The 26,702-nt window shown below is 35.4% G+C and overlaps 1 protein-coding gene across 6 annotated transcripts in view; it reads right to left on the bottom strand.

The window, feature by feature from the left end:
- RABGAP1 (RAB GTPase activating protein 1) overlaps window positions 1–26,702 on the bottom strand; it is a 198,137-nt gene that overhangs the window by 42,893 nt on the left and 128,542 nt on the right. For all 6 annotated transcript variants that reach the window (XM_031954259.1, XM_031954261.1, XM_031954262.1 and 3 more), the window contains one exon: window positions 2,115–2,228. In XM_031954259.1, the coding sequence (XP_031810119.1) occupies window positions 2,115–2,228 (114 nt within the window). The remainder of the gene's footprint in view (window positions 1–2,114; window positions 2,229–26,702) is intronic.

Genomic DNA, 26,702 nt, shown 5'->3' with positions numbered 1-26,702 from the left:
ATGATGAGGTCAGAAGTCAGACTTGAGAGTTAAGAGAAAAGTGAGAGGAAAAAATGTGGAAGCATCTTTGTAGATGGCTTCCTCAAGGAGTTAAGCCACAAAAGGCAGAAGAAATACGGGATAAGAACTAACAGAGATAGGTCAAGTATGGGCTTTTTGAGGATGGGAGAGATAAAGGCATGTTTGTAAATAATAGAGAAGTAGTATGACAGGGAGATTAATTGAAGATAAGTAAGAAAGTAAAGATGATAAAGGGAACAAAGTACTAGAGAATATTGGATGAAATGAGATTAATAGAGAGGGATTTTTCTTGGCAAAGAGAATGGTTTCATGAGAGACGGGCATAAAGGAGGAAATAGTGGCAGAAGGCATCTAGTTGATGTGAGATGAGGAGGAGGGGATAATAATAATAATAAATACCAATAATAATCACTAATACTTATATAGTGCTTTCTATGTAGCAGGTACTGAACAAAGTGCTTTACAATTATTACTTCATTTGACTTTCACAACCATCTTGGGAGGTTATATTTTTTCAAACTAAGGCAAATAAAGTTAAGTGACTTATCCAGGACCACAAAGTTGGTAGCTATCTAAGGCTTAATTTGTAGGCTTGGCAATTTATCCACTGAATCACCAGGGTTCCCCAACTAAAGTACAGTATTCCTAATTTTCCTGGTACCTAGTACATAGAAGATGCCTATTAATGATTTGTTGACTAATTGAAGAAAAAACTAAAAAGCACCAAAGTGCAACTCTCTTTGATTGTGGGAATAATAAAACCTTTTCTCCATTCCCATCTTTATATGTTGCAGGAAGTAGATTCAGAGGTAAAGTACAGAGTATATAACTCATAATAACAAAAGTAGGTAACATATTATTGTAATTTAATACACTTATCTCATTTCACAGCTTTTGACATTTTATAGAAATAAACATTTTCTGCCATTTGAAATTTGTATTTGTACTTATTCATTTACATTTTTAACAGTTACCTCCTTATTTGTCTCCCCCATTAAAGTGTAAGTTCCTTGAGGGCAGGTACTTGTTTTTACTCTCTATCTTTAGCCTTCAGCACAAAACCTGGTACATAATAAATGCTTAATAAACGATTTCTGATTGATTTGTCACATCTTGAGTGAAGGTGCTAAATTAACACACCTTAGAGAGACAATATTCATTTCAAAGGAGTCCATAATCCATCAATAAAGTTTCATTCAAAATATCATCTAGTAGAAAAAGTTCTGGGTATTGACTGAGAGAGGGCTTTGATATCCACTCTGCTATTTAGTAGCTGTCTTATCTTGGGCAATAAATGAATAAAAAAGCATTTATTGTGCTTAGTAGGAGTTAGTTAGCTCTGTGCCAAGTTCAAGGGATACAGATACAAAAGCAAAGATAGTTCTTTTCTCAAGAAGGAAAAGATAACATATATAAAGGAGTGGTAACCAGGAAAGGGTATTTTGATTTGGAAAGTTATAGTGATGGATGAAACCACAAATTAAATACTCTTTCTCGTAATACTAGCAGTATGGATTTGATTATGATTTCATAACTGTAAGTGGGGAAGGAGAGTAACAGTAAGATAGCTGTCAAGAAGATGAGAAATGAAGTGAAGCATGGCAGCAGCCAGGTTAGCTATGGTGTGCCAGGGGAGGTAGTAAACAGTTACATCTTTGTATTGTTACTCTACCTTACTAAGCACCTCAGTTTCCTCATCTGAAGAGGTGTTGGACTTGATCTCTAAGATCTCTTTCTGCTTTAAACTTTTTGAAACTAATTCAGGAATATTTCTAAATGTAGAAGTAGAGTAGGGAATAACTAGACAGACAAGGTATTTACATCAGTAAGGAAAAAAATGACAATTTGTCAATAATTTTTTGTACTTAAAAAATAGTTTAAACAGGTATTCCTCTTGTCTTTTCTTTCATTGCTACCTAAAGATTCATGATTAAAATCAAGAACTATTTCCAAAGAATTGTTTCCTTTTTGTATTATTGAGATCCTTTATCACAATTTGTTATTGTGATTTCTCAAAATTTAATATGAAATTAAGGTTCCAATTTGGAAATGCCTCTGATAATTTTAAACCCACTAAAAACTGAACTGTTTACCTTGCATATTTTATATAAAGAATCTTGGCCATCTCCTCCTGTGTCTTTAAAGTAGTCATGAGCTGGAAATGTACGATTAATATCCCTAGTGATAGCACTGTCCTGGGGAGATTCCTGTGGAAATACAAGGCAGAAAAAGTTTTCATTATTAATCAATAGAATGATATGGCTTATAAATTGTTAATTTGTGGGTACTATTTCTCTGAGGTTGCTTCACAGAATTGGATTTTTTCATCAGTATGGGCATTCCCACCACAACCCCCTCTATAACTTGGTAGTTGATTTTTGGGAGATGCAGTGGCTAAAAATTTTATCAACTTATGATCCTCTTGGTTTGAGAATGTCCAAATGTAACTATACTGGTTTTTGGACTATCCATTGTTAAGCCCTTTATGGCTTTCCATCTTAGCAAGACTCCTCAGAGCTTATATTCTATTGGCACAAGGTTCCAGCTTTCATTTCCGTCAGGATGAAGCATTTTAGTCCTTTCAGTGAAGGATTATAACAAATGGTGTATATCCAGTGTCTTGAGAGCTCTAGAATGGAGCAGAAACTAAACTTTTGACCAAAATAGCATTAATGCCCCTCTTGTCCAATGTCTGTGCCATATCTCATATCCCCACAGCAAGGAAGTGCTGCTTCTAAAAAAGAAAAGAACTGGTGACCTTTTGGTTTGCATGAGGGAAAAAAGGACCTTTCCAAAACATGTCCCATAGGAATTAACCTAACCTAATGTCTCAGGGGAAGAGGTGAACAGTCAGCATATTCATGTTAGAAAAGGTTTGTTCTCCCTTATGGCTTGTGGTTGCCAAGATCAGTAGAGTGGGGGTGGAGAGGCTGGGCAATTAGATCCACAGTGGCTTAAGTGACCCTCTGGCACAAGGCCCAAGGCTTGTACATGGGAAGGATGACTCTAGAGCATCCTAAAGGCAAACATGGTAAAAATGAAGATCTGCTTACAGATAACAATCTGCTTACTGTGGAAAATGAAGTGCTGTATGCCAAACAGGATATGGGAAAAGATTAAGATGAAATTTTTCTGTTTTGGCCAAAGGAGTCAAAGTGTGAAGCGTGATGTCGGGTCCATCCATTCATAAGATTTACTGGACTCGAGGCAGTTAGGTGGTGCAGTGGATAGAGCACCAGCCCTTGAAGTCAGGAGGACCTAGGTTCAAATTTGGTCTCAGACACTTAACACTTCTTAGCTGTGTGACCCTGGGCAAGTCACTTAATCCCAATTACCTCAAAAAAAAAAAAAAAAGATTTACTGGATTCAGAAATAATTTACAGATAGGTTAGTACAATACACTATACAATTTAATGTAATTTCCTTTTAGTATAATCTAAACTGATGAATGTGAAGGAAAGGCAGATTGAGAAAAATTTGTAAAATAGTAATGTTTTTGTTTATCTTATTATGTTGTTTATTTTCAAGGTTACTTTGAATATCTCACAAATGTTTTCTTTTTATATGACTTTGGGCATCACAGTGATAATACATACATTTTAGAAGCAGAGGGTGAAGAGAAAAGCATGATATAGCAAAAAGAACACTAGATTTAGAGTCTAAAAGTACTATGAGCTCTGATTTTTTTAAGTACTAGTTTATGATCTTAGACAAATCACTTGCTCAATGAAGGTTTTAGTCTCCTTATATGTAAAGTAGTAACAATTTAATACAATGAGACAGAACGACAGTAGTCCTGAAATAAATGAAAACAACGGGGAGAAAAAAGTCTTCAGTAGTACACTTAATTAAGACTTATCTATTTAAAAACATTAATACCATGGGTAAAATATTTTATTCAGCCAGCATATGGGCAAACAAACTGAACAAATCAATTTTAATTAAGTGACATTTAGGAAAATAAGACAAGAACAAAGAGACAAGAGGAAAGTATGATACTTAGCAGGCCTTTCCTCTAAGAAAGTTAATATCTTTGACTTTCATTTACCACATAACCAAGAAGCAAAAAAAGAATTTTTAACTAGCACTGTTCATTAAAGGCCTAAGCAAATGTAAAAAGATGGAGAAAAGGCAGAATGAAATTAGGGAACAACAAAGTAGTACAGTCTGGCTGGAATAATTTCCCTAAATCAAGGGTACCACCATTTTTCTGACACGCTAGGTTTATAACTTCAGTCACTTTCAAGTCTTCATTCTCTCACCTTACACAGTCAGTCATTTGTAAAATACTGCCAAATCAACCACTACATCTTCCCATCTATTACTTCTTTCTATTCATAAAATCAATATCCTAGTTTTGTTCCTTTTCACCTTCTGCATCATTCCCACCTTTTAAGGTCAGCTTAAGTGTTACTTCCTACATGAAGCTTTCCTATGTTTCTTCTTAGCCCCCATTGGCCATTACAGCTTCCCTCTTTCAACAACATTATCCCTCCCCATGGTTTTTTTTAAACAATAGCCTTTTATTTTCAAAATACATGAAAAGATAGTTTTCAACATTTACCCTTGCAAAACCTTTTATTTCAAATCTTTCTCCCTTCTTTCCTCCATCCTCTCCATAGACAACAAACAACCCAGTATATGTTAAACATGTGCAATTCTTCTAAACAGAGTTCCAAATTTACTATGTTGCACAAGAAAAATCAGATCAAAAAGGTAAAAAAGTGAGAGAAAAAAAGCAAGCAAACAACAACAAAAAAAGTGAAAATACCATGTATGAGCTAACTGAATCCCTATAGTCCTTTCTCTGGGTGCAGATGGTTCTCTTCATCACAAGACCATAGGAATTGGTCTAAATCATCTCACTGTTGAAGACAGCCATGTCCATCAGAGTTGATCATCATATAGTATTGTTGTTGAAGTGTATAATGATCTCCTGGTTCTGCTCATTTCACTCAGCATCAGTTCATGTAAGTCACTCCAAGCTTCTCGGAAATCATCCTGCTGGCCATTTCTTACAGAACAATAATATTCCATAACATTCATATACTATAACTTATTCAGCCATTCTCCACTTTCTAGCTACTACAAAGAGGGCTGCCACAAACATTTCTGCACATGTGGGCCCCTTTCCCTCCTTTAAGTTCTCTTTAGGATATAAGCCCAGTAGTAACACTGCTGGATCATATGCACAGTTTGATAGTCCTTTGAGCATAGTTCCAAACTGCTCTCCAGAGTGGTTGGATCCATTCACAATTTCACCAACAATGAATCAGTGTCCCAGTTTTCCCATATGCCCTCCAACATTCGTCATTATCTTTTTCTGTCATCTTAGTCAATCTGAGAGGTATGTAGTGGTATCTCAGAGTTGTCTTAATGTGCATTTCTCTAATCAGTAGTGATTTGGAGCATTTTTTCATATGACTAGAAATGACTTTAATTTCTTTATCTGAAAATTGTCAATGACATTATTTTTAGTATTTACTTATCAACGCACATGTTTCTTCAGATGGGACATAAGTGCCTCACTCTGATAGGGTCTAGCACAGGGCCTAGCATACTGTAGGTGCTTAACAAATGATTGTTTAAAACTAGATTGTATAAATGTGAGAAATATGAATTAGCCATTGGGTCAAGTTCTACCTTTTTAATAGGCTTCCAGTTATACCATTTGGGAAATACTAGGATTCTCTAAAGTTTCTTTTACCTCTAACATTCCATGTTATAACATATTCTTTCTATACAGGCTTTTCTGTCTAAGAGTATTGGTAATGATATTTTAATTATCAGCAAAATTAAAAAGTAAATTGGCTAATTGTTCAAATAGGAAGAACCCCTGAAACCACCAACTCAAGCAACAAGGTTGTCCCTCTTTTCATATTAATATTTTCTAGTCAATTATTTTCACTATGCCTTGTTCCTGATGTCCCTTTAGTATGTGTGATCGAAAGAACAAAGAAGCTTGCTTGTTTCCTGGTACATCTGTTAAAGCTGCCGGTAAATAATTTGTGCAGTGAAAAATCTAAGGAAATTATAATGTTAGGGCCATGTTTTTTCTTCCCCTAATCCTGGCTTTGAAAGATGCCTGGTTAGTACAAACCCTTGCAGCCCTACATTGTGTAATCTTTTTTTTTTCTTGCAGGCTATTTTTATCCCTTGCTGTGAGAATTGGCCTGCTGGGCAACTTCTCAGCATTAGCAGGGTATAGGGAACAGGAGGAAACCCTTTTGAATACACACCCTTCCATAAACTCAGGCTGAAAAACAGAAAGTTAAGAATGACAGGAAGAAAAAGGAAATAGGACTCAATGAAAAGGCAGTAGAGGAATGCCATGAGAAATAAACCAGTCTTTGAAAGAATGCTACTCCTAGAACAGCTTATGTCTGAAATGACAAAGATCCCTTTTCTTAGGATTCCTATAAATGCATGCATTCAATGTGATCATGTACAAAAACAAAACCAAATTAAACTGAATTATACATATCACTGTTTTAAAACACCAAGATGTTTTTTTTGTTGTTGTTGTTTTGCTCTCGAAAAAAATACACCTTGTCCCAGATGATTTAGAATTTAATTCTGGAAAAATATACAAATAAGATAAAACAAAACCAGAACATTAAAATAAAGAAAAAGATTGGAAGAAGACTTTAAAAGGTGCCATGCTTAGTAGCCAATGGGTGAAAACTAGGAACTTTCAAGAGAGAGGCAACAAATATCATCTAAGTGGACAGGAATGAAAAAATCTGGGTTGTGACCTTGCATAAATCACTACCTTTCTTTGTGCTTTAGTTTTCTCATGTGAAACTTTAGAGTTTTCCTCTATGGTTTCTTATAGATTTCATGGACTAAATTCTATCCCAAAGCCTCCTGCACCTTTGCCACTTATTCTAGCCAAGTCCTTTTTTTAACCTATGTTTTCCAGCTTTGAAATTTCACATTCCACTAAGTTCTATTAAAATATCTATTCATATGTTTAGAAGAATTGCATATGTTTAACATATTGGATTACTTGTTGTCTAGAAGAGGAGGATGAGGGAAGGAAAGGAGAAAAATTTGAAATACAAGGTTTTGCATAGGTGAATTCTGAAAATAAAAAGCTATTATCAAAATTTTAAAAAAGATCTATTTCAGTTCTGCTATCCTGTGGCTAATTCAGTGAATAGTATAGTTCCTCATTTATAAAGAGCTTACAATTAAAGTTTCTATAGCAGGTTATAGTTTGTAAAATACTTTCCTCACGACATTTCTGAAGTTCAAGGTTGGGTGGAGGAAATGATTGCTTAGGTACCTTTGGACAGTGTGATTTTGCAGTTTAGGCACTGTAAAATGCTATGATCCTTAGATAAGGAAAACTGAGGTTAAGCGAATTGCCTGATGCCATAAAATAGGTAGCACAACCGAGACTCAACAAGGGTCTCCTAATTATAAGTATTTTATCCTTTGTCTCACCTCAAGAACAAAGTATGACACTGAATTTGCTTTAAACTTAATTAGAAATTTTAAAGAGGGCAGGTCTAGAATACATTCCTTCTTCAACTCTTTTATTGTCATTTCAGTTGTATTTGCTGTGTATAATGTCTGGGCTAACTTTCTGGCGGACTTCTGGGCAGGCCTTGGTCTCTGGAGAATAGACACCATGAGGATAGTCAGAGTCTGTCTCTTTTCTGTCACAGTCTTACCCAGTCTTGATCTTAGTGGAGGAGTGCAGGAGGCAGGAGAGCTACCAAGATAGTCAAAGATGGAATTTCTCATTTCCAGTCCTTCTCAGCCCTTAAATACCCTATTACAATTACATCATTACAGCATACTGAATATGTGTGAACGAGAGAACCATTACATCACCATACTGGAGAACCATCATCTCATCAATTCCACTGAGTTATCACCTTGTTGTAAATACTCTTATTTCAAGTATACTTCTCCAAAGTTCCAGCCCTCTACAGCTATGATCTCATTTGAGGGCTTCTTAGCAAAGATCCTGAAGTGGTTTGCCCTTTTCCTTCTCTAGCTCATTTTACAGATGAAAAACTGAGATGAACAGAGTCACATGATTTTCCCAGGAGTCACACAGCTAGTAAATATTTAAGATCAGATTTAAACTCCAAAAGTTGTCTGACTCCAGGTAAAATGCTCTATGTACTGTGTTATCTAGCTTCTCACCTTTTGAATTCTTTTGAATTCTTAATTGCCTTTGAGGATTAACTCTAGGGCTATCTTCTATATGAGGCCGTCTTCACTAAGTTCTCCAGGTATTAGCATTTTACCATATCCCTCAGTTACTTTGTATATATTTGTCTATACCTACTACCCATATACATGTTACCTCCTAAACTGACTCTAAGCCCCTTAGGGGAAGGGATTATTTCCTCTTTGTCTTTATATTTCTAGTACCTGGCATCCAAAGATAACTTACTACTTAATGTTACTGAATAACTGAAATAGTATTATTATCATTTTATAAATAGGGACATTAATTATTAGGGAGGTAAAGTGGTTTCTCTGAGGTGACATAGCCAGTCCTGGTCAGATCCCTGGACCCAGAACTTTAGCTCTAACTTTAGTACTCTTTTCACTATCTAATGCTGTCTCTAATAGGCTTTATAACCTCTGGGCACAGTGAGGTTGAAAAATATTTTTCCTATGCATATTTTGATATTCAGTACTTAGGCCTGCTGTAAGGCATCATTTTATTAATGGAAGAAACCATCAATTTGGATCATGTTCAATTCAAATACTGACTGCAGATGATTTTGTATAGTAGGGAGAGAATGGGCCTGAAGTCAAGTGACTTGGCCTTGAACTCTAGGTTTGGACACTCACTTGCTGTGTGAACATAACCAAATTATACCCACTCTTATTTTTCAGTTTCCTCAATGATAATTGGGATAATAATCATTATAGTGTTTTCCCCAGGAAATCCTCTCCTGTGAGGTTAATACTCTGTCGACCTCTGTGATAGAGTAAGGAAATTATTAAAGAATCTGAAACAATATAGGTGACCATTATTTGAAGAATAGCCCAAAATACAATGGTATATGAAAATAATAGATTACTACTATTAAGTAAGAAATAATAAAGATGCAAAATCCAGAGAAATATAGAAAGATTTGTGTGAACCAGTGCAGAGTATAATAAGTACAAAGAAAATAAAAAATGTATGCAATTACAAGATAAATGAATCCATCACAAAAAAGCTAAATGCTGAGTGAATGAAAAATTACTGATGGTCTTAGAAAATGGATAATGAAACATGCTGTCCTCTTCCCTTCCTGGAGAGAGGCAAGGGACTTTAAAGCAAGAACTGGCAGGTGTTCCTGATGAAGATATTTCTTGATTATTGTTTCTTCCTTTTACAAGGAAAGAATCAATCTGATGGTGAGGAAAAGGATTTTTACCTTTGATAGAATGTGGTATAAAGACAAAAGACATCATTAATATATTTTAAAAATAATAAATAAATGGCAGCTATTACCACTACTGCTTAGTATAAAGGGATACAAATTAGAGCCACACAGCCTGAGATTGATTCCTCTCTCTGCACTTGTTAGATGAACTAAGGGCAATTCACTTAATTGTGTGTGTGCACTCATCCACTTCTCTTCTCTCCCCTTCCCTGAGTTTTATCATCTATTAATTGAGGAATTTATACAAGATGAGCTACCTTTAAGGTCTGTTCTATCCCTAAACCAATACTATAATAAACTGATAAGAATTAATTAACATCTATTATGAACCAAGTACCAAGTTAGTTACTGTGGATAGAAAGAAGATGAGAGTCAGAGAGCATGTTATTTGCATGTGTTCATGTGGCAGGTAAGTATCAAGGATGGTATTCAAACCCCACATTTTCTGACTAAAATCTAGTAGTCTTTCCATTATATCACACAGTTTTCCATCCTACTTGATGTGAACATTCTTTACTGACTAATTACTATTTCAATATTAATTTTTTTCTCCATTATAAAGGTGCAAATAGTTTTTAGAGCAATGTTCTTTTCATTGAAACAAAAACAACAACCAAGTCTTCTCTTTTCTCTCTACCCAAAAATAACAATCTGATTTTAAACATCAAAAAACACTATAGAACCCCCCCCAAAAAAAACTATATACTGAAACTAGATCTGTACTTTATCTTCAATATAAAAAGAACTCTCCAGAACTATAAATATACAACTACATGTTCCAGAAATATGTCTATTACTTCTTAACCTTATAAGTATTTTAAAAACTATGTTATTTAAGATTCATATTTACAAAAGCACTATTATGTATGCTGAATTCAGAAAATAAAGCACATGTTTACATCGAGATTGATATCTTCATAAAGGACAACTATTTATTGAAAAAAAAAAACTGTGCCCTGATATCACATAATTTCCTTCCAAATATGGCATTATAGGGCTAGGCTAAAAATAGACATGAGCCCCTTGTGATATGCAGACCTCTAGTTAGCTATGTTCATTTCCTTTTAGGGCTCAAGTTTCCCACAGGAAAATTATTCAGTGTTTGGCAAAACCGTCCCACATCATGTATAGATAAGGCATAAATATTAACTTCACTGTCACCTTTTTCCTGCCTTTGCAACATTTCTGATTCTTCTTTTCTGAAGAAATCTGTTCTGGGAGGCCCACCCAAGGGTCAGGAAATGTTTATATGAGAGGATCCCTCTGAGGTAGGAGTGACTAAATTGGCATTCTTATAAGAATTAAATTTAAAAGCCAAATAAAAAGAAAAATAAACTATGTTGCTCAAAACATTTAGAATAGCTGGGATACTACTGAATTACTTCTAAGGGCATATATATTGTCTTAGTGGTTTTATTTAAGTTACAAAGTAAAATTTTCCAACTGATGTCTACTTTCAGCATCTTTTTATAGTGTAAAGATAACTCTGGGTTCTCAACTGTATCAAGCTGAAACAATTATGCATAAAGATGAGTATTGGCTAAATTACCTCCCATCCAAAGACATCCTAGGAAGGCAAAGAAGTTCATTTTCAGAAGTCTATTTTTTTTGTTAGTCAGGGCAATTCACAAAGAATTAGTTATCCAAAAATGGAGGAGGTGAGATCTGTATTGATAACAGCCCCAAAGTCCCTGGACTGATGAAATCTGAGATCCCTTCCTTAATAATAACACTAAGTGGAGTTATGTGTGAAATGTTCCCATTTAAATGCATGAATTACAGAAATGATTACTGTAGTAGATTTATAAAGAAAAATTTGCTTATAATATAGTGTCATAAAAGGATAACTCACTATTCCGTTCATAATATTGAGAAACTCTTAAAAACTCTTTATAAAGGTTAAACTTTTGTGTGTCCTGGCCCTTTTTGGAAGTGTGTTAGTCTATGGACTCCTCATAATAACATTTTTAAATGAGTACAATAAAATTCCTGTCATCATAAAGAAAATAATAACATAAAAATATAGTTATTCAAGTATTTTTTTAAAAGGTCATGGACTCTGGGTCATAAACTCATGTTTTTTCATTTATGATTTTACATAAAGCAAAGCAACGAACGCAATTAAGAATTTCAAGAAAATGTTTAAAGTCCATTTCATAATGTTTCAACAGTTTACCTAGGAAAATCTAATTTCTTATGAGAAGTCATCAACCAACCATTTAATTAATAAATCAATAAATGTGTATTAAGCATCTACTATATGACAGGCAGTATGTTAGATACTGGGAACAAAAATAATTAAAATGAGTGAAACAATTCCTTCTTTCAAAGAACTTACATTCTAAAAGAAGACGCAATAGCACACAAACACATTTATAAATACAGGCATATAAAAACTCTAAATACATATATTTTGATTGAAAATGCAAGGTAGTTTTGGAAAAAGGATATCAGCACTTAAGGAGATCAGGAAAGGCTTTAATCTTTAAAGGAGAAAGTGATTCTATGAGGCTTGAAATTTTGAATGTTAAATGCAGGAGTTAAGAGAACCATAAAAAAGTAAATACAAAACGAACAACTTAAGAAGTCAAAAATGATAAACTGCTTACATTCTAATGTGGGGAAATGATAAATGTACCTGCTGAACCTTATCATCAGGGGTTGTAGAGGGAATCTAATTAGACAGAAGTCCTGTGAGTGGCTCTATGATACCAAAGAGAAGGAGAGAGAGGGAGAGAGAGAGAGAAGGAGAGAGAAAAAGAAAAAGAGAGAGAGAGGGAGAGAAAGAGAGAAAGGAGGAGGAGAGAAAAGAAAGAGAGGAGGGAAAAAGGGAGGGAGGGAAAAAGGGAGGGAGGGAGAGAGGGAGAGTCAGAGACAGAGAGAGAGAGAGAGAGAAATACTAGGTTAGGGAGTAAGGGGATGGATAGGAGGGAGAAGGAAAAGGATGATGAGAAGAAAATCACCTAACATAATCTGGCTTTATAGCTAAACTTCTATACAAAGGAGGAAGTAGCTTAGTGGGAGCAGCTAACATATGAACCTTACTCTCATCTGAACTAATACATGCATATATGCATATGTACATATACAGAGTTGGTACAAACATATATCTCATTCAATGTAGAAACATATGAAAGAAGAAAAGAAAGGAGAAGGTTAAAGACCAAAGCAGTGGGAGAGGAGAGATTATTAAACAAAACAAAGTAAGACTGTAAAAAATATTTATGGCTTCTGTTGAGGTGGCAAAGGATGGGAATCTGAGAGAGTACTCATAAACTGAGGAATGGCTAGGCAAGTTGTGTATGTGATGGAATGTTGTTGAGCTGTAAGAAAAAATGAAGGAGATGTTTTCAGACAGATGTGGGAAAATTTGTTCGAACTGATGCTGAGTGAAGCAAACAAGCAGAAGAACAATTTGTATATCACCAACAATATAATCAAGACAAACAACTTTGAAAGAATTCATACCTTTAATCAGTGTAATCATCAATCATGATTCCAGAGAACTAATAATAAAATATGCTACCCACTTCTTAACAGAGAAATGAACTCAGGTGCAGAATAAAACATTTTTTTTTGGACATGGCTAATGAGGAAATTATTTTTACTTGATTATTCATGCTTGTTTTTAGGGATGTTACTTTTCTTTTGTTCTTAGTGAAGTGGGAGACAGATGTAGATTTTTGCTGATTAAAAAAAATGAAATATAGTTTTAAAAAATCTCAACAATTTATTAAGTTCCTACCAAATGCCAAACTTTATTCTGAGCACTGGGGATACAAAGAAAGGAAAAAACAATTCCCAACTTCGAGGAGTTCACAATCTCGAGGAGACAACATATACACAACTATGTACAAATAAGATGTATAATAGATGACTTGGCATAATTTCAGAGGGAAACCACTAATATTAAAGAGGTTGGAGAATAACTTATTGTAGAAGGTGGGATTTTAGATGATATCTGAAGAAGTACAGAAGACCAGTGAAGGGGAGAGGAAAGGAGAGACAGACAAACTACACTACAAACATGGAGGACATAAATTTAGAAAAAAGAATGTCTTGTGAGAATCAACTAAGAATGCAGTGTCACTAGATTATAGAGTACATAGAAAGAGATAAGATGAAAGACTTGAAAGGTAGGAAGAGGACAAGTTATGAATGCCTTTTAAAGCTAAACAGAGACTTTTCCATTTGATCCAGGAAACAATAGGGAACCCACTAGAGTTTACTGAATAAGGAAATGACATAATCAGACTTCACTTTAGGACAACTACTTGGATAGCTAAATGGAGGATGGACTGGAATAAGGGGAAATCTGCAGCAGGAAACCCTCTAGTAGGCTATTACAATCATCTAGAGATGAGGGGATAAAGGTCTGACCCAAAGTGGTGACTATGTCAGAGAAGAAAAGGCAATATATATGAGATGTTGCAAAGGTAGAATCAATAACACTTGGCAACAGAATGGATATGGGGGATTACAGTGAGAAGTCAAGGCAACCTGAGACATTTTTTTTTTTTTGGATATAGCCAATGTGCCTTTAAAAAAAAAAAGAACTATTTAGGTTGGTGATTTTTGTTTTTCTTTTATTCTCAAACTGGTGATGTTGGTTTGGGAAAGAAAAAAACAGGATATCTTTGCTGATTGAAAAAATTCATAATCAGTTCCTTTTCACATCCTCACCCTCACCATAGCCCAATGTAGCAAATAGATTGAGAAAGAGGAGTAAAAAACAAGTAACAGGTCACTTATAATTTCAGAGAGGTTTTACTCACTCTTTCAACAACCTTTTTAAAGTACCTTACATAGGATTATTAATTACATCCAAACCATATTATCAGTTGAACAACAGTTATACATCAACTAATAGCTAAAAAGCATTTATCAAGCATCTGTTATGTGTTAGGCATGATGACAGATATTAGGGATACATCAACAAAAATAAAAGAATCCCAGAACTCAAGAAAATTAAATTTTATCTAGCTAGACACTAATATATTGCTGCATAAAGTTAAAGTTGGTAGCCGGTGAATGCATTTAGAATTCCACAAGAAGTTCATGTTGACATGATAATCAACAATGAATGTAATGTATCCAGAATTGTGCTTATTACCCCAAGGGTTAAAACTCTGCCCCCTACATAGATCAGCATGTCAGCGAACCATTTATTAAGCTTAGAATTCTATCATGGATCCACAGCCACATGGAATTCAATTCACATTTACTAAACACACGAAGTGTACAATAAAATTCTATCATGGATCCACAGCCACATGGAATTCAATTCACATTTACTAAACACACGAAGTGTACAATATCATATGTTATATACTGAGGGAGATACAAAGATGAAAAACATAGATTTTTGTTTTCATGGAGTCTACCATAGAGAAGAAATTATTTTTAAAAAGTAGGCTTAAGTACAAGGGAATCAGGGAAAGCTACATGGACAGGTGATAGCAGAGGATTAGTCAGAGGACCCAGGGATGTGTAACTGGGAAAAGATTTATTATTCCTGTGAAACGAGACACATACTTTACCTCTTAGTATCATCTGTAAAAATAGGTGTGTGGGAAATTGAATGAGAGAATCTTTAAAGTTCCTTACCGTTTTAAAAGTTGGGGAGGGAAGAAAGGGAATTTTCTTCAATTATCTGCAGGACTGACATGTAAAAAAGAGATTAGACTAAGGCATTTTTGTGTGGATCCCTCTGCCAGTCTGGTGAAACCAATGATCTCCACTCAAAATATTTTTTAATGTAAGCCAATTTAAGAAGCACTTACTATACTACATTTCAAGCAATATGCTAAGCATTCTGGATGCAAAAAAGAATGCAAAAAATATTTCCAGTACCCATAGAGCTTATAATTTAATGAAACAACATGCAAACACCTGTATACAAGAAAGTTAAAAGATAAATTGGAGAAAATCACAAAGGGAAGGCTCTAGAATTAAGGGAGACCTGAAAAAGCTTCTTGGAGAAGTGAGAATTTTTGCTGATATTTGGAGGAAGCAAAGGAAGTCAAGAGGTAGTCAAAGAATCTCCTACTTCTAAGAAACTTCAGAGGTCATTAAGTACAATCTGAACTGAACAAGAATCCCAGTGAAAATGATGTCCATTTTTAACACAAGCACACTATACTGATCACCGAAAGCTGATGTAGTCATCTGCCATTTGTTCTCTACATGTTTTATTATGGCCATCACCACCTTCAAGCACATTGACCCAAGTGATAGTAATTCTTCTGAACTGTTATAGCTTTTAGGCTGAAGTGTCTAATTTTTCTTTGGGCTTTGATGAGCCTAAAGAACAACCAATGAGAGGGAATAAAATGACATCTAATATTTTGGAACACCTGAAGAAAATCCACTTTCTTGACCTAAGTTAGCAGAAGTTCAGTCTAGTAGGATTAATTTTAAACCACTCGAGTTCCAAAGAAGAAATTCTTCTGAAACAAGTTCTGGAGACTTTTGGTTTAAAAAAAAAAAAAAAAAAAAAAGGAGAAGGTGAAAACACAGCAGATTTACAAGATTTGAAGCAGAATTAAGAGAAACCCATTATTTTTGTACCTCTTCCCAGTCCAGCTACACCAGTATCACTCATAAAGAATTTATCTGATGGCAAGTCTAGCCCACTCCTTGATTAAATATGACTTTCTCTTTCACATGCTTGTGAACTGTATAACTTGAATCTGACTATATAGCTTTAAATTTTTTTTCTTTATTTACTATTCTTTTCCTCTCACCATTTTGTCTACAGATCATGAGTGTTCTCTCTAATCAGTTTTTGAGAGAAGGAGTTTTGTGATTTCAGGGAACTAAAAATTGAGCTATAAATGTATTATAGTTTTTTTTTTTTTTTTTAATTTCATTGCTGAGCAAACTTACTGAGTTGTACAGTCAAGACTCAGCAAACCTACGTTCTTCTTAGGCTCCTGAGACACAAAGATGACTTCTTGCAAGGCTGTTTCTTTGTTTTCAATCCCAATTGTCTTGTAAATCCTTTTCTTTATCCCATGTTGTTATTTTTGTTGTTCAGCTGTTTTTAGTCATGTCTGACTTGTTCTGACTCCATTTCAGGTTTCCTTGGCAAAAACACTAGAGTGGCTTACTATTTTCTTCTCTAGATTATTTTACAGATGAGGAAACTGAAGAAAACAGGTTGAAATGACTTTTCAGGGTTACACAGCAAGTATCTGAGGTCAGATTTAAACTCACAAAGATGAGTCTTCTTGACTCCATGTCCTGTACTCTATCTAGTGCATTACCTATCTGCCCTAAATTTACCATATAGATCAATAAAGAGGTCTGGTCCTCACCAGGAAGTGATGAGTATTTATTCATCTTGTAGGGGCATTTTTCCTACAAATGACTTAATCCTATATGCATGATCATGTTGGTGCTTGACTGTGAAGTGAAAGTTTCATCTTTCAAATGTTTGTAATTCTATGAATCAATACTGTTTAAAGCAATATAAAAATTCTGAAATGTTTTAATAAAAAAGATAACTACTGTAATTTAGTGTCTGTGTATGTAGAAAATAACAGAAAGAAAAAGAGACTAGCTTATGTATGTTTATGGGGGGAGGCACTTTTTGATGCAACAATTAGAAACTGTAATTCCAGTCCATTACAAGAAATTACAGAAACTGTTAGAATGGGCATTATAGATCATTTAGTTCAATCTGTGTCTGGGAGAATGCCCTCTATACTCCTCTGACAATCATCTCATTTTAGTTTGAAAACCTCCAAAGTTGAGATATCCTCCTCTCCCTGTAACTTCTAAAGCTTTCCCTTCTATTTCTTTTGTTATCAGCTCTATAGATTTCTTGATATTGAGTCATTATACCTCTGTACATATCTTAATGGGCTTCTTTAAAAGTGGCAGCAAAATTGAATACAAAGTACCAGATATAACCTGTCCAGATTAGAGGACAAGGAAACTATCCCTTTATTCACATGGGACTTCATGTTTCTGGTGATTCAGTTTAAGATGATATTAAGTTTTTTGAGTACTATGTCACTTTATTAACTCATTGAATATGCAGTTCCCACAGCTCTTTTCCACATTATATTATAAAAAGGAATTGTGACAACCACGCTAGCACCTAGGATACCTCAGAATCAGTTGGAGTTAGGATAAACAAAAGTCCTTCGTCTTTATTCTTGGTCTTTAGGGGGAGAAGTGAAGGGGATGGAAGTAGGATCTCTGCAACAGTCTTCTTCCTCATCCACCGCCAAGTGACTCTGCTAGTTTTACTCCACCCCCTAGTCCCTCCTACAATCTTCTATATACACCAATCATCGAGCTAGCACAGGCCAGTGGGAAGGGCCATTTTCCAGGCATATGCCCATAGAGTATTATTGTCCAATTGGTAGTTAGCCTTAAGTGCTCTGCCATCTGGACCTCAGTGCATCGACCCAAGAGTCTCAGCCCTCTACAAGGAACCAAAACAAACTTTAGACAGCTTTTGATACTACTGATCACTTACTCTTTCTAGATATTTTCCATGTTCAATCCTAGGAACCCTCCAAAAATGTCTGGCTGCTTTGATCTTAATTATCTTTGCTGGATCATCGATATCTTCCTTTTCAAATGGGAGTCCCATAAGGCCTGTCCTTTTTTTTTTCTATAGCTTTTCTTGGTGATTTCCTCTTTTTCTATGGGTTCAGTTATCTCTGCAGATTATCCATCTGTAATGGGCTGAGGTTTGAGCTGATGCACTGAGGTCCCAAGTACATGAGGCTAGATAGTAATTGGGCTATACTCTATTAATATACATGATTGGATTAAGAATGGTCCCTGCCCACTCTCCTTGCAAGTCCTGATGTGTTGTATAGGAAATGACGATTTTGGTGGGTGGAGGCAGAGAGAGAGGGAGCAAGACAAGTGGGGAGAGATTGGGCTGAGTTCGAGACTCCGAGCTGCTGGTTGTGTGGCTGCTGGTCGAGCTAGCTTCTTGACTCAGCTGCACACATTGCTATCGCCAATTCTCTTCCACCTCCGATCCTTCTTCACTGAGAATAAAGACTGACGATTTTCCCCTAACCTGAATTCCTGTCTCGTGCTGATCTTAAAATATACGATCTTAACATCCATCTATCTATGAATTTAGCTTTGATTTTCCTCCTGAGTTCTAGTCTCACATAACTAAGGATCTGCTAGAATTCTCCACCTTGATGTCCCAAAAGCATTTCAAACTCAAATTCAACAAGTTCAAAATTAAACCTTCCTTATTTCTAAGGAAGGTACTATCAATTATCTCATTATCCAAATCTGAAAACTTAAGAGGCATATTAAACTCTTCATTTACCCCCAACCCAAATCAGATGCCAATTTCTACCAATTCTAGTTTCATTACATTTCCTCTGTCCCTTTTTGTCTTGTTAGTTGGCCATGACCCTTTTCAGATCCTTATTAACTTTTTGCCTAAAATATTGCCAAGGCTACAAATTGGTTCTCCTTTTTTATTCATCCACTTTGTACACAGGCACTTAGTAAAAGCTAGTCAAAGTGAAATGAATTTTACAACTGTTGTATAAATCTGGTTTATTTGCAAGAATAACTAGTATTAGGAAAGAACTATTATTATTAGCATAATCTAAGCAGGAATCTAGCCTCACAATCTACCTCATGAGAAAAGAAAAAATATTTAAAAAGGAAAAAAAAGTTTAATTGATCACTTAATTTGCTCTTGGGAGCAATGAAAATTGTAGATCACAAATATTCTTTTTTAATAATTTAATTTTTTTGATAAGATTTTTAACAGCTCAGGCAATGGAGGCTTTCCTAGAAGAAATTTCACAAATAAATCTAAGATAATATCTTAGATAATATTTCAAGTAGTTTCTCTGTGTGTGTTTGTGTGTGTCTCTCTCTCACACACATACACACAGACACACAGACACACACACACACACACACAAAATCGAAGAGTTGGAATTCAGAGACTACATCATCTCCAATAAGTAAGTTATTTAGTCTTGGCCCTAAAACTTCTAGTTGGGGATGTGGAGTATTGTGGAGACCTCTGCTGATTCTGAGTCAGCTTCTTCTACTCCTGTTAGCTTTAATTGTCAGGAAGTTTTTCTTTATATGGAACTATATAAATTCCAACTGTCTCTACCCTCAAGAGCCAAGTAGAAAAAATTAATCTCTTTCCCACATGCTCATGACCACCTTCTCCATCATTTTCCAAAGTTTTTTCTAGGCTAACAAGTCCCATTTTCTTCACTGATTCTTTTATGGCAACTGTTCCTCTCCAGATTGTCAATGTCCCTACTAAAATATGCTGCCTAGAATTGATCACAATACATAATATGATCAGGGTAATAATCACCCCAGTCCTAGACACTATGTATATAATGTAGTTTAAATTTGTTATACCTTTTGGCCAGTCTATCACATTTCAGACAACTCACTGTTTAGTCATGCATCCTTGTCTTATATTTGTAGAACTCATTTTCTCACCACCTTAAAGCTATATAATCATATAACCTTGTTGGGGATGGGATATGGCACAGGGTGGTAATGCAGCAGGTAGTGGATTGAATAAATGACTTATGAGGACCCTTTCAATTTTAAGATGTCATGATATTTTACATATACTTTTAAATTTTGCAAAGCCATTTAATAGCTATTTTATTTGAAAACTATAGTACTAAAATCTGGGCATCACTTTCACTATTTTCTGAAGCAGTTACATTCCATTACATTCATGTAGGAATAGGTTCTAGATCTTTGACTTTATTAGTATACAGAGGATATTCTCTCTCTGCAGGCTGACACTTTCTCTGAAAGTTAAGCATCTCAGACAGTTGCCTGAAAGATTGAGAGGTCAAATGACTTGCCCAGAGTCCCACAATTATCTGTGTCAAAGGTAGAGTTTGAGTTTGGGACTTCCTGAATCAGAAGCCAACTCTCCATACTACCATATTCATACATTATAATTTAATTTAGCCATTCTACAACCAATGAGTATTTACTTGATTGTTCTTTACTATCATAAAGAGTGATGCTATAAAAACTTTGGTATATAAAATATCTTAAAATTTCTTTTTTACCTGTCTAGAATATGTACATTTAGCAGTTGAATTTATGGATCAACAGGTAACATGAAAAGTCATTTTCTCTGCATAATTTCTGTAATGGGCTGAGTCTCGAGTTGATACACTGAGGTTCCAAGCATGTGAGGCTAAATAGTAATGGACAATATTAATATACATGCTTGGATAAAGAATGGCCCCGCCCACTCTCTGTGCAAGTCCTGATGTGTTGTATAGGAAATGATAATTTTGGTGGGTGGAGGCGGAGAGACAGGAAGAGAGGCTGGGAGAGATTGGGCCTGGGTTCTACTCTGGTGGTGCTGGTCTCGTGGCTCCTGGTCTAGCTAGCTTCTTGACTCAGCTTGACTAGCTTGACTCACACATTGCTATCGCCGATTCTCTTCCACCTCTGATCTTTCTTCAGTGAGAATAAAGATTGACGATTTCCCCCTAATCTGAATTCCTGCCTCTGGCTGATTTTAAAATACACGGTCATCACAAATTTCAAATTACTTTGCAGAATTGTTAGACCAATTAAGAGTCAAACAACAATTACTTTAGTATGATGACTTGAAAACCAAACTGTTAACTTAGCCAAAATTTAAATTTTAACTTTCCAGTTAAATTCTGAAAACTTCTGAAAGAATTTCTTTATATTAATAAATCTTGTTATTTTGTAATTTTATTATTAATGGTATGTTTTGTGATAGGAATGCCCCGAGTCTTTTAAAATGGGCATTATAATTTAAAATTCCCAAAGAAGTGATTGTGAAATGTCTTTTATTGACTACTTTGGTTAAATTTTTTGTGTGGATTTTGTTCAGGCCTGTAATATCACTGTGGCAATTATATTTGTTCTGTTTGCTGTCAGAGGGGAAAACTAGGAATAATGAGAGTATCTGAAGGGAGATAAATTTTGAATCAATATAAGGAAAACATTCTAATAATTATAACTTTCTCTAAGTAAGACTGTCTGCCTTTGGATACAGTAAGTTTCCTATTACTGGAGGTTTTCAAGTGGAAGCTGGATAACCACAAGTTGAGGATATCCTGTTCAGAACAACTAGGTGGTCTCTCAAGTTTATTTCAACTCTCTAAGTTTCTTTGATTTTTATATAAAAGAGAGTAGGAGAAAAACAGCTTGGCATTTTCATTTTTATTTCTTTAGAGAGCAGTAGGACATAAAATCTTTTTCCTCCCCCGTTTCAAGTCTGGAGTGTGGGAGAATACATCTAGGAGTAAGCTTTTACTCAGTCACTAACAGTTAATCAGCCATGATTTGAACTGAAACATGAATTACTTTAAATGCCAACTCTATTCTAAAATTAAATCAGATTCTTTCATTCCCCTCATATATATCCACCTTTTATTCTTCATCTAATTTAAGCTAGTTTGTTTTTCCTTATGCTTTTTTTTTTTCCTGCTCTTGGATTGGTTTGGAATGTAACTCAGTTGTAGGCAGGAAAACAATTAAGTATTCAAGTTCTAGAATAGACTTACAATGTAAACTGCTAAAATTAGAACTTTAAAATGAAAGGTACTTGTGGATTTTCTAGAACAATTTTTATTTCTATCACTAAAAAACAAAAACAAAAAAACAAAATCAAAAACAAAACAGGTAGCTACAGTACAGAGAAAGTAAGAGGGCTCAATGTCACAGGAAGCTAGTAACAGAGAAGGCTCTAAAATATACTATATACTATGCTATTTCTTTTCATTTCCATTCCTAAGACCCAAGTTCTATACCTAAAGACCCCAAGTTTAGGATACAGTAACAATCTCCCATCTTCTCTATCTCTATTTTCTAATCTACTCTAATCCATTCTGGACACTATCAACAGATCAACACAGCATTTTGTATTTTTTGCTCAAAAACTTTCAATGGTTTCTTGACCTATACAAGGTAAAGTTCACTTCAACCTGGCAATTGAGACTTTTCCCATCCTGTATTTGTTGAATGATTTATCTCTTATGTTTTTGCTTCACCAATTCTTTTCTCAGTACCAGAAGCATATGTGTGTGTGTGTATGTGTGTGTGTGTGTATGTATGTGTGTGTGCAAGTGTACTCTCCTGCATACCTCCCACCCACAGCATCCTTTTATCTATTCCACTCTGACCAACAAAAATTTTGTTGAAGTAGAGTAGAAACAGCATTACTATCGAAGTAGGGAGCCTGCCTCAGTTTCCTAAACTCATAATATGGATTTAAAACTGGAAGGGACCTTAGAAGTCATCCAGTCATCTCTCCCAAACACATTTAAAAATGAGGAAATTGTGGCCCCAAAAGCTTAAGTGGGTTATCTGGGGTCACCCAGGTAGTATAAGACAGAAGTAGAATTTACAACCAGCTCTAGAGCTGGTGCAGTTTTTTTTTTTTTGGTAGTATGGTTTCTCAAATCATCTTCTTAATCTATTAAATAATCTTCTTCTCTCACTTACTTGTCAATCTTTGTAATCTGGCTTTTGACTTTCTCATCACTTGTCTCAAACTGCTCTAAGATAAGCAATGGTCTGTGAACTGCCTGGATCTAAGAGTGTGTCTGTTCAGTTCTAATCCTTCTTAACCTCTCTGTTGTATATGACACGGCTCTCTTAGATACTCTCTTTTATTGGAGTTTTTAATTACATTACTCTCACCTGCTTTCTAGCTGCTTGCCTTCTCCTCAGTCTTTGCTTGTTCTTCATCCATGTCATGTACCCTAAATGGAAATGTTCCCCAAGATCTGTCTTAGACTCTTCTTATCCCTCTTCACTATTTCTTGGAAACGGTATCAACTTCTATAGTTTAATTCTTATCTCTATGCTAATGACTCCCAAAATGATATATCCAGTCCTAGTCACTGCTCTGAATTCTAGTCTTTCATCACCAAATGACTATTGGACTTTTCAGACTAAAGTTCTGGAAACAAATGTAATATGTTCAAAAGCAAACCCATTATTTTTCCACAATGATACTCTCCCCTGCAAAAATAAAACAAAACAACCTAACCCTAAACAGAAAACTTCCCCTCTTGCAAAATTTCCTAATTCTGTCAAAGACATTATCTTTTCCATTATTTCAGGTTTATCACTTTGATATAACTAGATTCTCTACTTTTCTTTCATTCCACATATGTAATTAATTTGCTAAACCATGCCATTTTTAGCTTTACAAAATTTCTTACATCTAAGCCCTTTTCTTTTTTTAATTAAATAGCTTTTTATTTTCAAAATATATGCAAAGATAGTTTTCAACATTCACCCTTGCAAAACCTTGTGTTCCAAATTTTTCTCCTCTTCTCCCTAACCTCTCTTTATCAAGTAATCCAATATATGTTAAACATATGTAATTCTTCTATACATATTTCTACGTTTATCATGCTACACAAGAAAAATCAGCTCAAAAAGGAAAAAAATGAGAAAGAAAAAAGAAAGCAAGCAAACAGCAATAAAAAGGTGAAAATACTATGTTATGTTCCACATTCAGCCCCCACAGTCTTCTCTTTGGGTGCAGATATTTCTCTTCATCACAAGTCTGTTGAAATTGGCCTGAATCACCTTACTGCTGAAAAGAACCACATCCATCAAGAGTAGATCATCACATAATCTTGTTGCTATGTACAATAACTCTCTTATGAACTCTTCTTAACTCACATAGCAACCTCAGTTTAGGTTTCATCATTTCTCACATAGGTTACTGCAAACTTCCCTTATGTCTTTCACTGCTCCAAGTTTGTCCTCTATACCACTACCAAATTCATTTTTCTTAGGTACAGATCTGACTATGTGATTTCCCTACTCTACAAACTTTGGTGGATACTTATTGCTTTTAGAATCAAATATAAACACCTTTGAATAGATTTTAAAGCCCTACAAAACCTTTTAAGTTTCATTAGGTAGCACTTCTCCTATCCTATGTAACCCTGTCAATTGGCCTTTTTCTCTGACTCATAACACCCCATTTTTCCATCCATGCTTTTACACTGGTAGTTCCCAAGCTTGGAAATATCTACCCCTTACCCTTACCTCACAGTGCCTTTCTTTCTTTAAAATGCTACCAATGGACCATATTCTGCATGAAGCTTTTTCTCATCCCCCCACAATCTTTCTCCTTTCCAAAAATGCCTTTGTATTTAATTACTTCTTTTGTATTTGTAATAATGCTTATTCTTGACATATTTTTGCATATACTTGTCTCCCCTTAGAACATAAGCTCCTTGTGAGCAAAGATTGCTTTAATCTTTCTAGTTATACTCCCATATGCTACCTCAATATCTGGTACATAGTAAGCATTTAATAAATAATCATTGTTGGACTGATTGATAATATCTACCTCTCAGGGAAGTTTTATATAGACTTTTCTTTTCACTGTTTTATTTCCTAGAAGGCTCAGAGATAACAATGAGGCAACAGGCTCATGATTAATATGTAAATTAAGAGGTCCAAAGAGACCTCTTTTTTTGAGGTTTTCCACACCTCTGATCCCCTAGTTTCTTTTTCCCCTTACTTCTTAGATCTGTGTGGGAGCTAAGAAATGGCATTACCCCTCCTAATCCTCCAACATGTCAATTGTTGCTGCACAGCAACTGTTTAATGAGCATAAGCTGTCACAGTGAACTTGTTAGCAATAATATCACTCAGAATGACTATGATCCCTTCCCTCTCCAACCTCTTTGTCCTTTGTTACAATAGGCTCTCATCTAAGCATCCCTATAAAGGACCAGAGAGTTTATTCAGGAGGAACCTTAGACAATCTAATTCAAATTCCTCACTTTACAGAAGAAGAAAGTGAGCCTCAAAGAAGGTTACACTTATTTGTTCAAGATTACAAAGGTAGTAGTTGAGCTGGAATTGAATTCCACCCAGATTCTTCAACCAGGCCCTCATTAGACACTTCCCTCTCTTATTAACTTACTATTCCACACTCATCAGCAGCTTTCTTTCTTTTTTTGCAAGGCAACTGGGGTTAAATGACTTGCCCAGGATCACACAGCTAAGTGGCTGAGGCTGGATTTGAACTCGGGTCTCCTAACTTCTGGGCCGTTGCTTTATCCACTGAGTCATTTAACTGCTCTTTCCCCAACCCTCCAGCAGCTCTTTCAAACCTTTTCATCCCTCCTCAAAATTCCCAAGACTCCCTCCCTTTCCCTTCAACTCTCTTAGCTCCTTTAATTTTATAGAAACAATGAGGCTATGTACTGTGAACTTTCTCTTCTCCCTTCTTCCTCCTCTCTTATCATTCAAATGCCTTTTGCCATCACCTCCTTCTGAAATGAGGTTAATCTTGCTCAAATGACCCCATTCTACTTTGTCTTCTCCAACAGACTGTCCCCTTTGTCATCGCCATTCTTTTACTTAATTTCAATCTCATTTCCTGATGCCTATGTCTCCTCCATCCTGACCTTTCCATCTCTGTTAACTATTGCCCTATATGTCTTCTGCCCTTTGTAGCTAAACTCTTCAAAAAGGCCATCTAAAACAGTGCCTCCACTTTTCCTTCTCATTCTCTTCTTAAACCTCTTAAAGTCTGGCTTCTGACCTTATCATTCTACTGAAACTGCTCTCTCCAAAGTTACTGATAATATCTTTATTACCAAATCCAATGACCTCCTTTTTTCACCTCTTTAAGGTCTCTGACACTACTGGTCACTTTTCCTGATACTCTCTTCTCTCCTGTCTCTTCTCCTATCCATTTGACTGCCCCTTTCCTGTTTCCACTGCTGGATGCTTTTCCAAACCATGCCCTCAAATCACAGGTGCCCCTCAGGATTCTTGTCCTTTCCTCTCCTCTTTTCCCTTCATACGATTTCATATTGTGATCTCAACAGCTTTCATGGATTTAATTTCCATCTTTCTGCTGCTGATTCTTAAACCTACCTATTCTGCTTCATCCTCTCTGCTTGCTTCCAATCTTGTACCTCCAACTACCTTTTAGGTACTTCAAGCTGGATGCAGAATAGACAACTTAAATTTAATATGAATAAAATGAAACTTAGTTTGTCCCCCAATCATGCTCCCCATACCCTTGCTCACCTCACTATTACTATTGAGGGCAACACCATCTTCCCAACTCCTCAGGCTTATAAACTAGGAGTCATTTTGGACTTTACTCTTTTACCCAAAGCCATTCATCTTTGCAAAGTGACCCATTCCAGAATATATTTCTCTAGAATATATATCCTTTTCTCCTCTGACACTGCCACATTTTCATATAGTCCCTCACCATCTCACACTTGTTATTACAATAGTTTG

The sequence above is a fragment of the Sarcophilus harrisii genome, chromosome 2 (genome assembly GCF_902635505.1).
Source record: "Sarcophilus harrisii chromosome 2, mSarHar1.11, whole genome shotgun sequence".
In the NCBI taxonomy this organism is placed as follows: domain Eukaryota; kingdom Metazoa; phylum Chordata; class Mammalia; order Dasyuromorphia; family Dasyuridae; genus Sarcophilus; species Sarcophilus harrisii.
The sequence above is the reverse complement of the archived record's forward strand: the minus strand, read 5'-3'. Positions and strand labels throughout refer to the sequence as shown.